The sequence below is a fragment of the Mauremys mutica genome, chromosome 1 (assembly GCF_020497125.1).
Source record: "Mauremys mutica isolate MM-2020 ecotype Southern chromosome 1, ASM2049712v1, whole genome shotgun sequence".
Classification (NCBI taxonomy): domain Eukaryota; kingdom Metazoa; phylum Chordata; order Testudines; family Geoemydidae; genus Mauremys; species Mauremys mutica.
Window position 1 is genome coordinate 65060647 of NC_059072.1, and position 16070 is coordinate 65076716.

A 16070-nucleotide genomic window follows, 5' to 3' on the forward strand; every position below is an offset into this window, starting at 1 on the left:
CCTGGAGCATACCAAAAGCGAGTGATGGTGTCCACAAGGGCGTGCGTGCCGTAGTGACCCCCCTTATCATGGTGCCAGCGAACTGCCACGGGGTATGTGGAGCGAGGGAGGCAGGCTCGGCCATCCGGCATAAGCCAGGTCCCTTTGACCAGAGTGGCTCCGAGGCTCTCCCACGACTGTAGTTCAGCAGCGGGTACCAGTACGGGGTGCGGTGGAGTAAAGGAGGAGGTTACAACAGCCAACGTGGGCATGGCTAAGGGTAAGACGGCAGCCGCCTTGGCGGAGGCGTCAGCCAGGGCATTCCCATGGGTGACGGGGCTATCATCTTTAGTATGGGCCCGGCAGTGAACTACAGCCAGGACCGAGGGTTCTTGGAGGGCATCCAAAAGCTTGTGGATGAGGGGGAGGTGCTGAATGGGTTTACCGGCAGCTGTCTGGAAACCTCGAAACTTCCAGAGGTGGATGTGACAATACACAACTCCAAAAGCATACTTGCTATCAGTAAAAATGGTAACGGTCTTACCAGCGGCCAACTGGCAAGCTCGGGCCAGGGCATAGAGTTCGGCGGCTTGGGCTCCCCAGTTGCCTGGCAGTGAGGCGGCCTCTTGAATGTCCCATTCAGAGGTGACTGCATAACCGGTGAAACGCTTGCCATTAACATAGAAGGAGCTTCCGTCCGAGAAGAGGATGCAATCAGGGTTGTCCAGTGGCACGTCAAACAGGTTGTTCCTTATCTGTAAGATGCTATGAACTACTTCCACACAGTCGTGCTGATCCTGGAGGACTGGCAGGTCAGGAAGCAAGGTAGCTGGATTAAGGGGCCCACACCTTTCAAAAATTAGGTTAGTGTCTTCTAGGAGTTCGGCCTCTAGCTGCTGCTGACGATGGGCCGAAAAGACTTGGGTCGTGCCCCTACGCAGAAGGGCTGACAAGGCATGAGAGGTCCAGACCGTGGTAAAATGACCCAGGGTCAGGCTCTTTGCCTTTGTGATCAGCAGGGCAGCTGCTGCCAGAGTCCGGGTGCAGGATGGGGTTCCCTGAGCGACAGGGTCGATCTGCTGGGAGTAAAAAGCAAGTGGGAAATGGTGGGGCCCGCTCAGCTGGGTAAGGACGCCACTAGCAATTCCGCCCCTCTTGTGGACAAAAAGGTGAAAGGGTTTGCTGTAATTGGGGGGGCGGAGAGACATGGAGGAGGCCACACTGTCCTTGAGTAACTGAAAGGCTTGGATCGTGTCTGGGGACCACTGCAAAGGGTCAGGAGCAAGGTTAGCAGTGAGTCGGTGGAGCGGTTTGCTCAACTCCCCGCAGGACGGCAACCAAGGGCGACAGAAGCCAATTAATCCTAAGAAACCTCGAAGTTGTTTCTTGGTGTTTGGCAGAGGGCAGTTTTGGATAGTCTTTATGCGGACTGGGTCCATTTGTCTCCCCTCTGGGGTTAACAGGAAGCCCAGATATCGGACCTTCTGTGAGACCCACTGAATCTTGTTAGGGTCTACCTTGTGGCCTCTGGTGTGTAGGTATAATAAAAGTGCCTTACCATCGATGCGGAGGGCGGCTTCTTCGCAGTTACCTAGTAGGATGTCATCTACGTATAGGACTAACGTGGATCCCTGCGGACTGGTGAAGCCTTCCAAGTCGTGGCGGAGGCATTGGCTGAAAATCGTGGGGCTGTCTCTGTAGCCTTGAGGAAGTCGTTGCCAGACATAACTTTGTCCCTCCCAGGTGAAACCAAAGAGATATTGAGAGTCTGGGTGCACAGGAATGCTGAAAAAGGCTGATTTTAAGTCAATAACAGTGAACCACTCAGCATCCCAGGGGATTTGGCTGATGATAGTAGCTGGATCAGGAACTACTGCATGAAGAGGGACCACATATTGATTAATAACCCGTAGATCCTGTACAAAGCGCCAACGAATAGGGTCTCCGTCCTTTTTAGGAGGCTTTTTGACAGGCAGTATAGGGGTATTACAGGGAGTGCGCTGAGGACGGACTAGCTTTTGTGCAATGAATCCCTCGACAATGGGGCGGATGCCCTCCCGGGCTTCCAGCGACAGGGGGTATTGGGGGACTGACGGGGGGGCTAAGGAGGGCTTCACTTGAATCCTTACTGGCTCTGCCGAAAGGAGCAGGCCAACATCAGTGTCAGAAATTCCCCAGAGGGTTGAAGGCAAGTCAGTGAGGTCAGGGGAGAGAGGGGGGGGGGGGTTCCCAATTACCCTGAGTTGGGGCCGGATCTCCTAACACTGTCATCAATAATCCTACCCCTTCAGGAGTGCAGGTTAAAGTAGCCTCAAGCTTACAGAGTAAATCCCGGCCCATCAAAGGGATCGGACAAGCTGGGGAAAAAAGAAAACGGTGAGAAAAACATTTATCAGCATAAATAACATTTAGAGGCAAAGTGAGTCCCAGAGACTGTGGGTTGCCCTCCACCCCAGTTGCAGTTTTAACCTCAGAGGATAGCCAGGGAGAGGGGGCATGATTTAAAAGAGAGAAAGTAGCTCCAGTATCAATGAGGAAAGAGACAGGCAGTCCTTGGACTGAAAGGGTTAGACGAGGCTCTTTGCTGGGAGGGGAGAAAGTGAGGAAGAAGCCGGCTAAAGACATTAAGGAAATAAGACCATCACATTGTTTGCCTTCGCCCCCGGGGTACCGTCATTGAGAAGGCTGAGTTTGCTGCAGCTGCTGCTGTTGCCCGTAGTTGATCCAGGCCTGAGGAACGGGCTGGGCTGGTGGTGCAGGGGTGTATTCGTCCCTGGTGTAAGTATCTGCGGATGCGACCGGACCCTCTGGGCGTCCCCAGGGGCATTCACGTTTAAAGTGACCGGGCTGTCCGCACTGAAAACAATTTCCTGGTGGCTGGGGTTGCCAGGACCCTCTTCCCTGAGCACCCTGAAATCCCCTGCCACGGCCACGGCTTCTGCCTCGAATACCACCGCGAAAAGCTAAAGCCATCAACTTATATTCTTCCTTTTTCTCTTTCTTTTTACTACTTTTCCTTTCTTTCTCCCATGCAAAATCAGCTACGTCCAACACTGAAGTGACTGACTCACCTCCCCAACCAGGGCGAAACTTTAAGAAATAATCCCTTACAGGGGGTACTGACTGATTCACAAAAAATGAAATAAGAGTAGGGTGGTCTGCTTCTCTCTCAGGATCCATCTGAATGAACATTCGGGCCCCCTCCAATAGCCTCGACCAGAACTTTCTGGGTGGCTCATCAGATTCCTGCCGAATCTGCATGAACTTAGCCTGATTAGGCGAGCGGCGAGCCATTTCTTTGAGTCTCTCTAACAATCGCTCTCGATCTGTCCGCAGCTGAGTCAGCCTTTGCTGACTCCAGTCTAGGGGATTCCAGCCAGCGGCTTGATCCCGCCTATCCATCCAAGTGGTATTAACCGCATTGCTATCCCCCCATGTCCTTTCTGCCATCCACAATCTACTACGTTCCTCTCCGGTCAAAACTCTACTTAACAACTGATCTACATCCGTATAAGTAGGATTATGACTTGAAAACAATCTTTCTAAAAGTTCAGTGATCTTTCGGGGATTTTCCCCAAAGGACCCTGACAACCGTCCCCACTCTTTCAAGTCCCATTCTAGCCATCCTTTATATTCCACAATATTAGTATGTTGTAACTGGCCATTATTGTTCACAAAAGGTTGGTCATGCACCTGTAAAGGCATTTCTCTACTCACAAAAAGTTTGGCAGAGGCAGCCTCTGGGCTATCCTCAGGGGAGGGGTATGCATCCTGCTGCATCTGCTTGATCTTTTGCCTAATAATTACTCCTCCCGAGGTGTGCCCCTCCGTTTCCTCCTTATCACTCTACAGAGATTCCAATTTGGAGTCCTGCAGATTCCCCTCTGCGCTCTGGAGAGAGTCCCCTTGCGGAGGAATAGGGGCAGGTGCAGTGGGGACCAACTGACGAGTTAAAACACGCCGTGGTTTACACCCTTCATCGAAATAACATGGAGGGGGTTCACTCTCGGGAGAATACCTGACTGCCATAATTTTTAAAGATTTCCACAGCTCTGCTGCTGTGTCCCAACAAAACCAGTAACATAACTGTCCCGGATGGTCTTTTTCGATCTGGCTCCTTACTCCTCTTAAGGCAGCCTGTTCGAAAGAGCCATACGAAGGCCACCTCATCTCCGGGTCGGCCAATACCGCGGTATACCCCGTCCAATTCCTTACACACAGTGTGTACAACTTCCTCCTAGACATTCCTGTCTGTACTGGGAGTTTCCCTTCATTCCATAACTTATTTACAATCCCCAGCGGACTCTCAAGAGGCACGCTAGTCCCTTGTCCCTTGGTGTCTGACAGGAGCCCTCCAACTGGCGTTTATCCTGCTGTCCAGTACACGACCCCTCAATATTGAATTGGCTGGGAGAAATCTCCCGTGGCGCCTGCCAATTTGTATGTGAGTGGTCTGGCCACTGGACAGAGGCACCGCACCAGAAGAAAATCCCGGACGAGCCCCCAAATTGTTAGGTAATTGTTACTCACCTCTCCAGCACCCGAGTTTGTGCGGAGTTGGTATGGGGCTCACAAATCTGTCAGAGACCAGACAACAATTCGTTGATCAACGGGCTCACACCATCCTTAGCTTAAAAAAAGCTTCGGAGTAAGTGTGGCAAGTTTATTAGGGGTGAGCATCAATGTTTATACACAGAAGTAAACAAAGTGATTAACAGATCATAATGGTCATGCATAATCAATCAAGATTCTACAGGTTAAAATGTAAATTAGAGAAGACAAAGGGGGAAATGGCTACTTAAAGGGAGGGGGGGTGTCATGAGCAGTTCGCAGGTCAGAGCTTTGATTAAAAGTTTCAGATAGAGACATCAAGTCTGGAGTAAGTTTAAACTCATGAAAAGTTCAGACTCAACAGTATGATTCTAGTGTAAAAAGTGACTATGTAAAAACAGCATTGTATTCCATGATTGTCTCAGTGATTTACCTAATCAGTTTTTCTTTGTATTGAAGTATAAGGTTATTTCCTATCAGTACTTATAATTTGTATTACCATAGTGCCCTGGAGCCCTAGTCATATACCCAAGACCTCATTGTGGTAGGCACTGTACAAACAAAAGAAAAAATGGTATCTGCTCCAAAGACTTTACAATCTAATTATCAAACGAGAGGCAACAGATGGCTACAATCAGAGGACTACGAGGAACAGTGAGACCTAATTGGTCAGCTTAAGTAGGTAGTGGTCTCAGCACACCAGTGGTGTACTCAGCCATGCAAACTAAATCTGAAAATCAAGCTGTGATTTCTAGCTTGTGTTATCACCAATAATAATGATTGCAGGCCAAATTCTAAAAGTTCTGTGCAACTCGGACAGAACGTGGTCATGTAGTTGGAATGTGCTTAAGTCTTTTGATATGCAAGTAAAAAAAAAAATCCAGTTAATTTTTCAGCTGTCTTTTTTACTCTGGAATGCTGAGTAAAAATTAGAAAATTAATATTTCACTGATAAACTGATGCATTTTAGTGCATGAGGGAAATAGAGCAATTAAAAACAGCAGCACCTTCTTACTTTGCATTGTAGTGTTTTGGAGAACCACCACATCAATTATGGAAAAAAACATTAGAAGAAGTAATAGTGTGGGGAAGGCTGGGAAAACGTTTAAGGCATGCTTTAATTTTTACCGCTATACTAGGTTTTCCAGTAGTAATGCTAATTGGCCCATTACTATAGCAACTCATGATCACAACATTTTGTGCAAATAGATGTTGCTGATTAAAGAATATGAGATTGCATGACCACCCAGATGGGAAAAGCACTGACTAAAAGAACCATCATAGATTCAATAAAACAAAGAAGGCATGTAACCAGACAACCACTCCACCAGATACAGGGCTTCCTTTGGCGTCAACACAACTTGGATGTAACGTTTCATTCCCTTTGTTCTTCCATCTGTTGTATATTGACACACATTAAGGCACTGGAAGGAGTCTTTGTGTGGTTGAGCTCAAAGCATGTCTAGAGTAATGACCCAATCAAGCAATTCACTGTTACCCTGCTATATCTATATATACTTCATTTTGTGACTCTAGCGTGTGTGTGTGTGGGGGGGGTCATGGTGGACAATTAGCTGAACATGAGGTCCCAGTGTGATACTGTGGTTAAAAGGGCTAATGTTATCCTTGGATGCATAATCAGGGGAATCTTGAGTAGGAATAGATCGGGATTGGTGCAACCACTGCTGGAGTACTGTGTCTAGTTTTGATGCCCACTGTTCAAGAAGGATGTTGATAAATTGGAAAGGGTTCAGAGAAGAACCATGAGGAGGATTTGAAAACATGCCTTAGGGTGATAAGCTTCCCCAAAGAGCTCAATTTATTTTGCTTAACAAAGAGAAGGTTAAGGGGTGTCTTCATTACAGGCATGTAAATATAATTTTAAAAGTTAACTGTTTAAACAATTAGGAGTCTGGTGGCATCTTAAAGACTAACGTTTATCTGAACTCCTTGTTGTTTTTGTGGATACAGATTAACACTGCTACCCCCTGATGTTTAAACAATTAAAATTATATCGTTTAATCAGTTAACCGATTAAAGGGAGAAGGGCTGGGGCTGTTCTGGCTGGCCAGGGGCTGGGGTCAGGGTCAACTGGCCAGCCCGGGGCTGGGGCCGCTCCAGCCAGTGCAGCCGGGGCTGGTGGTGAACAGGGTGGGTGAACCGGGAAGACTAATATTTACCATTTAACCATTTAATATTTTACATCCCTAATAAGTACCTGCGTGGAGCAAATATTTGATAGTGGTCACTTCAGTCTAGCAGAGAAAGGCATAACATGATCCAGTGGCTGGAAGTTGAAGCTTGACAAATTCAAAATGGAATTAAGGTGTACATTTTTGACAGCGAGGGTAATTAACCATTGGAACAATTTACCAAGGTTCACTAAATCAAGGTTGGATAATTTTTTTAAAAGATGTGCTCTAGGAATTATTTTGGAGAAGTCCTGTGGCCTGTGTTATACAGGAGATTCATTCTAGATGATCGCAAGGGTTCCTTGTAGTATAGGAATCTATCTGTGAGTCTATGAATATGTTATATACTGATGGTGAAGCATACAAACTGTCAGTGGATATGGTAATTTTGTTACAAGCTGTGGCTTTAGCTGACAACTCTATTTGTTACTCCAGGGTTTGAGAGTATGAAGAAGCAACACTGATACAACATCTGTTGGATCTGGAGGGTTTAAAATTCCCAATACAAAGCAAATGTGTCTGAAACAGTGATTCATTGTGTCAGAAGATTTACAGGGGGTGGGTGGGGAAGGATTGTAACCTAAGTAACTGAAACTTGGCTTTCACATCAAGAATACTACTAAATAGAAATAATGCAGAAATAATAGCAACATTATCTCAACCCTGCAAACAACAGTATTAACAATAGCTCTGTGAATACATTTTTAAAATAAATTTTGAAGGATTCTTAACATAAACGTGGTACATGTAGTTGGATATCACTTCTGTTTAAACCTGCAGATTTATTTGCATCATTTTTTTGTTTTATTTCAGTCTTGGCCCTTTGGTGAGTAAAGTGAAGGAGTATCAAGTGGAGACCATTGTGGATACACTCTGTACTAACATGCTTTCCGATAAAGAGCAGCTACGTGATATTTCAAGCATTGGCCTTAAAACAGTCATTGGAGAACTTCCTCCAGCTTCCAGTGGTAAGAAATTACATTCTTCTCCCCTTCTCTGTTTTTAAAACATGAGGTCTAACTTTACTTCTCTATAACCAATTATTTCATTGTAAGCTAGTGTCCTTCAGTGAACCAGATTCAGTTGTCCCTCAGTGACTGTTGACATTGAAATTGACGTTGGTGGAGATAATCATTTGTGTGGTGCTTCTGTTATCATAAATAGGTAACTGTGTGTATATGTAAAGAGATGTGGTAAACTTGAAGTCAAGTCACCATAAAAAGAGCTGAAAGTAATTTCAGATTACATCTGCTATAGATGTCTACCTTATATTTTCAGGCACAATATTCCTAGGCTTTTTAATGATAGTAGTTAAATCTCATTTGGGTAAATTTTTAAAAAATGGACAGTGCACTTTTAAATTGAGATGAGTTTTCTTTAATGGAATTGTGATCATTTCTTGTCCCAGTATGTGTGTTGGGATGTACCTAGTGTTTCTAAAATTAACAAGGCAATCTCAAGGAATTCTACTTGCCAAATGTTAGCCACTTTGTTCTTTTAAATCTAGAAGGTGCTCAAATACCACAGTGAGTGCAGTATGTGAATTTGACTGGGCTAGAAGGGAATGATAACTCAAAACGGATTTGGGGACTGGAGTTCTCATGTTAGGTTGATGACAAAGAGCAAGCTGCAGAAAAACTTTAAACAGTATAACACAGTTATAAGTCTGAATAAGTAGAATTGGTAAAATAAATGTGCTGAAATTTTGACCATGCTATAAACTGGTTAGAAAATTAGCAAAAAATAGCTTGTTTTGAAATTTTTCAAATAGCACTGGTGGAGAATTTCTATTTACTTTCTTTTAACCATCGTTTGCAGACCAAAAATTAGTGCTATATGTTACGTTTGATCTGCAGCACAATTTCTCAACTGTAGTAGCATGAACAGTGATGGTAGAATATGGGCACAATGTAGCGTCTAACATTTTAGTTTTATTCAGCATAACTCACTGGTGCAGATGATGCAGGGTTTCTTTAGGACTACTTCCATTTCTGTTCGTTCTTGGCTTCTTTATTCCCTGGTATACAATTTCTTTTGCCTCCTTTTTAGTCTCTGTCTTTCCTCCCCTGTTCTTTACAGGGGAGAAGCTGACTCAAATCTTCAGAAAGATTTGAACTTACTTCCAATTTCCATGTTTTCCCAGGCCTTCATTCCTACTCTCCTGAAATCTATAATACAGTAGTCTCCAAAGCATTTGGGTATCTTATGGAGCAAATCTTTTTCCCCAGTCCTAGCACAGAAAGAAATAATGGCATCGTATTTTCTTGTCGGTCCCTCATTATTCAATTAGAACTGGTTTTGTGCTTCTTTCCAGGCCATGCTATGTCTCCTCTCCCACTTACCTACCGTCAGTGGATGTATGCTAGGTGTTCTGACACATTTAGCTAGACATTAGGAAGCAGTCTCCCTAAATGTTGCCTGTTTTGGATTATGTATTGAAAAGTGCTTTCAAATGTCCTATTGAATGTTTAAAAATAATAAAATGCTACAGATGTTTTATGCTAAACTATAACACTCACCATTAAAGCATATGTTAACTTAAAAAATCCTTCCCAGGGATGTGCCTACATCCCTTTAAGGTCCTCAGATAAAACAAAAACCAGTCATGCTTGTGTAACCTTTAGCAGAAATAAGCATATACAATAATTTATAAAAAGAACTTTATAGTAAGTGATTTCCAGTTAGGCTTTTATGCTGGTTAATGGATCTTCTGGCAAAAATGCCTAAACAAAGAGTTAAAATTAATGAACTGAGGGGGGAAATAGATATTTTATAGCTAGATAATAGATTTGGACTGCGTTTTTTTAAAAAGATAAGTCAATTTTGTTGCTTTCTGTAATCTAGAGGCAAAGAAAAATGAATACTCATTAAACTAAAGGTTTTATAGCAAAGAGTCAAATACAGCCTTATCACTTCTAGCTCTTTTAATTCAATGCATTTGAACTGCTTGCTTCCTTACTCTTCCGCCATAAAATGCTCCAGCTAATTTCTATTGGATTATTTCAACTAACTTTTAGAAAACTGAATTAACAGAAGAATAAAACCTGAAAATCAGGGTGGATTTGATTTAAATCAAATTGATTTAAATCACTAGTCAAGAAGACTCGATTTTAATCATGGATTTCTACATAAAAGTGCATTCTTGGTGGTGATTATAACCTTAATACATATTCTTCACAACTCAGCGATAGATGTAGGTTTCATTTTTAAAAGGTGCACACTATACATTTTTAAAGTGATTTATTTTGAAAACTTTTCAGATTAGTTTAACAGCTATATCAGAAAATAAATGATTGTTTGGTTATTTCATTTACCAAAGGTAATTGAAGCAGATATTTATGAAGTCACTGGGAGGTGAGCTATTTCCAATTCAACAGGTTAATCGTTAGTATTTGGAGGATTTTCTTGCCATGCTGTATTAGGAGAACACCAGACAGACATTTAAATTGTAGTATTCAACTAAAACAACAACTATATGTATTCTGGATTTTTTTCTTCAACAGCAAACTTATAATATTTTAACAAAACAAGCATAAGAATTTTTGAATTTAGTTAAACATCCATATTTTTTAAAATCAGGTTTGTTTTTGTTAAAATTGTTTTTAACTAAACAACTAAACAACTAAAACCCCAAAAACAATTAAATCAACTGTGTCAGCCTGGTCAACATGAGAAACTTAAAATATTGGCTTCTGCAGCTAACTCAGTCATCTTCACCTTCATTTTCCTGTTTGTTCATAATCTGGAAAAGAAAAACAAGCTTTCCTGCTTTTTCGGGTCCCAAACAATTTCTCAATTTGGAATGAATTAGTCAACAGGAAGAAAATATTCTTTCTACACCAACAGAAGAAGCTACTGCTGTTAAAAGTGAGATTTTTCACTTCAACAGTTTCTGAATCCAGGTGCTTAAGTGACTTCCACCAGTTCACTGGTGTGACTTTCTTTAAAACATCATCAGCAAACATATATTTCTTGAATGGTTCACCCTTAGCTCTGAAGTTGATTCTAGTTGGCATTATGGAGGGATGGTTGCTGGATGTCCATGTCATAGCCAACTCCTCTTCTTCAGCAGTTAAGGTTTGACCCTGGTACCGAGTATTGAGAATATTTGCAAGAAAATGAGCTGAAGATAGTGCTTGTCCCATTCATTTTTTTAATGCTTGTAATTTAACTCTGTTATTGCATATTTTTCTTTTTAAGATCTTACTCAGTTCCTTCCAGATTTCAGCAGCGTTAGCAATAAAACTGCTATTTCCCTGCATTTTGTTCAAGGCTGCAGAAATAGGCTTCAGGGTACTCAGCATGTGTTCAAGATTTCTCTTAAGCCCAGTGTTCAGAACTTTGGCTGTGACAGTGCCATCTATTTTTTCGCGATTTTCTTCACAAACTGTCATCAGATTAGGTCAGTTCTTGATATAGTGCTCAAAACAGTCCATTGCATGTCTTGTGGGAAAGTTAGCTTGGTCCTCCCACTTTTTTCAGAGCAGCTGCTGCGAAGTGGTATGTTATGAAATGTTTTGCAATTTCAACAACATTAGCCTTTTTTTCTGGAACACTGAAGTCTTTGGCTAGGAGGTGCATCAAATGAGCACTGCAACCGTATGTTATTAGCTTGGGACTCTCTTTTAAATAATTTCTTCTAATCTTCGATACATTTGCAGCATTGTCTGTGACCAAGCTGCATACTAGACATTTGAATTTTTTGTCATAGTTTGTTATAGCTTTTACTGCTACTTCTTGTAAGTATTCTGCTGTGTGTGCATTTCCTGACATAGCAATTGTTTCTATAAGGAAGACATTCCCTTCTTCTGTTGTCACACAAGCACATACAACAGGATCATTATGGACATTGCTCCACCCATCAAGACTCAGGTTTACAATTTTACCTTTTGCACACTGCTCAATTTCTCTTTCATGCACTTTATCCAGCAATTTGCCTGCCACATCTGCTCTGTTGGGTGGACTGTATCCTGGTCTTAATGACTGAACCATGTTAATGAAGTGTGGATTCTCAATCATACAGAAAGGAGAGTTTGTTTCATAAACAACCCGGGCAATTTTTTCATCAATTACCTCTTTTTGTAATCTGCTGGTTCTTATCACAAATTTATCTATGGTTGTTTCTGGATGATGGGGATTTTTTTTGTTCTTTTTGCTACAGGTGATATACTGTGGCTATGTGATATACATGATGTGACTGAAACACTATTATTGGCAGATAACTCTGAAACGATAGAAAATGATGGTGATCTTGAAGGTCGATAGTCTTCAGAATCCTGTATGTTGAGGATGGATTCTCCTAAACAAAATAAGTCAATGCAGTTATTTAATTATTATTACCATACTGCTCATTTAGTATTACTCATTGCATTCACTGATGCTCAGTACTACTTTAAAGGTTAAATTTGTAAAAGGAAGATCTACCTATTTCAGCTATTTATTTTTTATCACAACTGCATCTAAAATGATAGTACCATAGAGTAACAACTATATTTTTTGCTCAAACACGAAAATTCAAGAATAGTGCAGAAGGAAGACAGGCAATCCTTAAGAAAGAAGTATGAAATTAAAAAGTTTGCCAACCTGAAGATCCTGCATGTTCAGAGATGTTCCTTTCATCATCTTCAGTGCAGCTTCCTCCTGAGAAGGAACACTTCTCATGATGTTTGATTCTGGCAACCAGGCCCTGCATTTCTTTGTTGCAATGTTTGCATTTTACATGCATGCCTGTCTTACTCACAGATAGAGGCACTTCATTAAAATATTCCCAAACTGGGTCTCTTTTATGGCTTGCTGCCGTTATAGGTTTTCCCTTCTAGTGAGAGAATGGTATGGTAAGTCTCGAAACAATGAAGGCTACCCTCAGAAAGACCTCAAGACTGCTGGAATATGCTGCTTGAACAGTTTCACTTTTGTTTCTACTGCCTGTTCCTTCTTTTCTCATATTTATCTCCAGACTTTTTCTCCTTGTCCAGATCTATTCCACCCCCAACAATCTTCTATTCATTGAACTTTTTGAAACTGTGCTTTTAGAGAGAGGTAAGGGATTGACACTGTGTACACAAATTTGCGGAGGGACAATAGGGTTGAGGTCTGTTATTTCTCACCTCTATATATTTATTTATTTATTTAAAAACATTTTTGCTGTTAACAAGCATGTTATCTCTGGAGACCCAAATCTACAGTTTGAGAACTGCAAAAAATCTAATTATCTCTGATGGTATCTTCTAGACTGAGCACTGAGTCTCATTGGGTAGATAGAAAGATTAACCTAAATAATCTATACAGAAGCCCCTGGAACCCCATAAGATTGGGTCCCTAATCCATGAACTATTGGAACTCATTTACAAAACTTTTCTTAAACATTACATGAATATATTGTCTCATACTATAGAATTAGAATTTATAATCCCTATTCCATGATGAGATGTCTTTCAGCTATAATATATCTTAATTAAAACTGTCTTTAGACAAAAAGAACAGGAGTACTTGTAGCACCTTAGAGACTAACAAATTTATTTGAGCATAAGCTTTTGTGGGCTACAGCCCACTTCATCAGATGCATGGAATGGAACATATAGTAAGGAGATATACAGTAACTCCTCATTTAACGTTGTAGTTATGTTCCTGAAAAATGCTACTTTAAGCGAAACGATGTTAAGCGAATCCAATTTCCCCATAAGAATCAACACCCCCTTTACATTAGGTTCCAGGCACATTTTTTTCACCAGACAAAATATATATCTACACACACGCACTCTATGAGTTTTAAACAAACAATTTAATACAGGTACACAGTGATGATGATTGTGAACTTGGTTGCGGTGGAGGAGTCAGAAGGTGGTATATTTCCCAGGAAATTCCTTACTGCTAAATGATGAACTAGCAGTTGTCTGAGCCCTCAAGGGTTAACTCTCTCACTCTGCAAGGCAGCAGGAATGGAGGGAGATATGTGCATTTCCCTTAAGTACACTGCCTTGTTAATTAGATTTAGATCAGCTTGCTGAGACAGCAGCTGCTGCAAGCTCCCTCCGTCCTGAGCCCTGCTCTATGGAAGATGGGGTAAGCGGGGTGCAGGAGCGGGGGGAAGGGGGGCACCCTGACAGTAGTCCTCCTCTTCCCCTACACAGCAAGCAGGAGTCTCGGGGAGCAGCTCCAAGGCAGAGGGCAGGAGCAGCATATGGCAGTGGTGGGAGGGACATAGCTGAACTGCAGGCAGCTGCTGCCCAGGGAACTTAGGGGAGCGGGGAGCTGATAGGGGAAGCTGATGGGGGCTGCCGGTCCACCCTGGGTCCAAGCCCCCACCAGCTAGCTGCAAGGGGCTGCTCTTCCTGCAAGCAGTAGACAAAGCAGGTGGCTGCCAAAGGAGATTAGAAGGGAGCATTACACAACTTTAAACGAGCATGTTACCTAATTGATCAGCAATGTAACAACAAAACAACGTTAACCAGGACAACTTTAAGTGAGAAGTTACTGTATATGCACATACAGAGAACATGAAAAGATGGGAGTTGCCCTGCCAACTCTAAGAGGCTAATTAATTAAGATGAGCAATTATCAGCAGGAGAAAAAAAAACTTTTGTAGTGATAATCAAGATGGCCCATTTCAAACAGTTTGACAAGAAGGTGTGAGGATACTTAACATGGGGAAATAGTCAATGTGTGTAATGACTCAGCCATTCCCAGTCTCTATTCAAGCCTAAATTGATAGTATCTAGTTTGCATATTAATTGAAGTTCAGCAGTTTCTCCTTGGAGTCTGTTTTTGAAGCTTTTCTGTTGCAGATAATTGCTCATCTTAATTATCCTCTTAGAGTTAGTAGGGCAACTCCTATCTTTTCTTGTTCTCTTTGTGTATATATATCTCCTTACTGTATGTTCCATTCTATGCATCCGATGAAGTGGGCTGTAGCCCACGAAATCTTATGCTCAAATAAATTTGTTAGTCTGTAAGGTGCCACAAGTCACTCACTCATGTCCGTCACCCCAATCGGGGTATGGGCCGCCAACCACAGATCTCCAGAGTCCTCTATCCTGGGCCATTCGCTCTAGCTGGTTCCAGGTATAGCCCATTTTTTTGCTATCAGCCTGAAGGTCGCGTCGCCAGGTGTTTCTTGGACGGCCTCTTTTCCGCTTGCCTTGGGGGTTCCACCGCAGTGCCTGTCTGGTGGTGATAGTTGGCTGCTTGCGTAGTGTATGTCCTATCCAGCCCCACCTTCTCCTTCTGATTTCTTCCTCTGCTGGGAGTTGATGGGTCCTCTCCAAGAGGTGGATGTTACTGATGGTGTCTGGCCAGCGGATCTGAAAAATCCTTCTGAGGCAGCTATTAATGAAGGTCTGGATCTTCCTGATGGTTGTTTTGGTTGTCCTCCAGGTTTCAGCTCCATACAGTAGGACTGATTTCACGTTGGAGTTGAACAGTCGAATTTTTATTGCCAAAGACAGCTCTCTGGAGCTCCAGATGTTCTTGAGCTGTAAGAAGGCTGCTCTTGCCTTACCAATCCTTACTTTGATGTCTGCGTCTGTGCCACCCTGCTGGTCGATGATGCTACCTAGGTAGGTGAAGGACTGCACTTCTTCCAGGGGGCTTCCACTCAGTGTGACTGGGTCGTTGCTGATGGAGTTAATCCTAAGGATCTTGGTCTTGTCCTTGTGGATGTTGAGGCCAACCTGTGATGACGTGGGTGCCACTACGTTGGTCTTCTCTTGCATCTGCTGTTTACTGTGCGAAAGGAGTGCAAGGTCATCGGCAAAGTCCAGGTCATCAAGCTGGGTCCACAACGTCCACTGGATTCCGTTCCTACGCTCGTAAGTGGATGTCTTCATAATCCAATCGATGATGAGGAGAAAGAAGTGGTGACAACAAGCATCCTTGTCTGACTCCAGTTCGCACCTGGAAGCTGTTTGTGAGCTGCCCTCCATGGATCACTCTACAGTGTATACCTGCATATGAGTTCTTGATCAGGTTGACCACCTTTGCTGGGATGCCATAGTGCCGAAGGAGCTTCCAGAGGGTCTCTCGATCCACGCTATCGAACGCTTTCTCATAGTCAACAAAGTTGATGTACAACGAGGAGTTCCACTCCATAGACTGCTCGACTGTGATGCGGAGCGTTGCTATCTGGTCCGTGCATGATCTGTTCTGCCGGAAACCTGCCTGTTCATCTCGTAGCTGTGGATCGACAGCATCCTTCATCCTCTCTAAGAGGACTCGGTTGAAGACCTTCCCTGGCACCGACAGGAGTGTGATTCCTCTATAGTTGGCACAGTTGCTGAGGTCTCCTTTCTTGGGGATTTTGATGAGGTATCCCTCTTTCCAGTCTGCCGGAATCACTTCTTCTTCCCATAT

At 42.9% G+C, this 16070-nt stretch overlaps 1 protein-coding gene across 2 annotated transcripts in view; it reads left to right on the forward strand.

Annotated features, from left to right (window-relative positions):
* Positions 1 to 16070, forward strand: part of CAND1 (cullin associated and neddylation dissociated 1) — a 63774-nt gene that overhangs the window by 28899 nt on the left and 18805 nt on the right. For both annotated transcript variants that reach the window (XM_044978520.1, XM_044978513.1), the window contains exon 3: positions 7536 to 7690. In XM_044978520.1, the coding sequence (XP_044834455.1) occupies positions 7536 to 7690 (155 nt within the window). The remainder of the gene's footprint in view (positions 1 to 7535; positions 7691 to 16070) is intronic.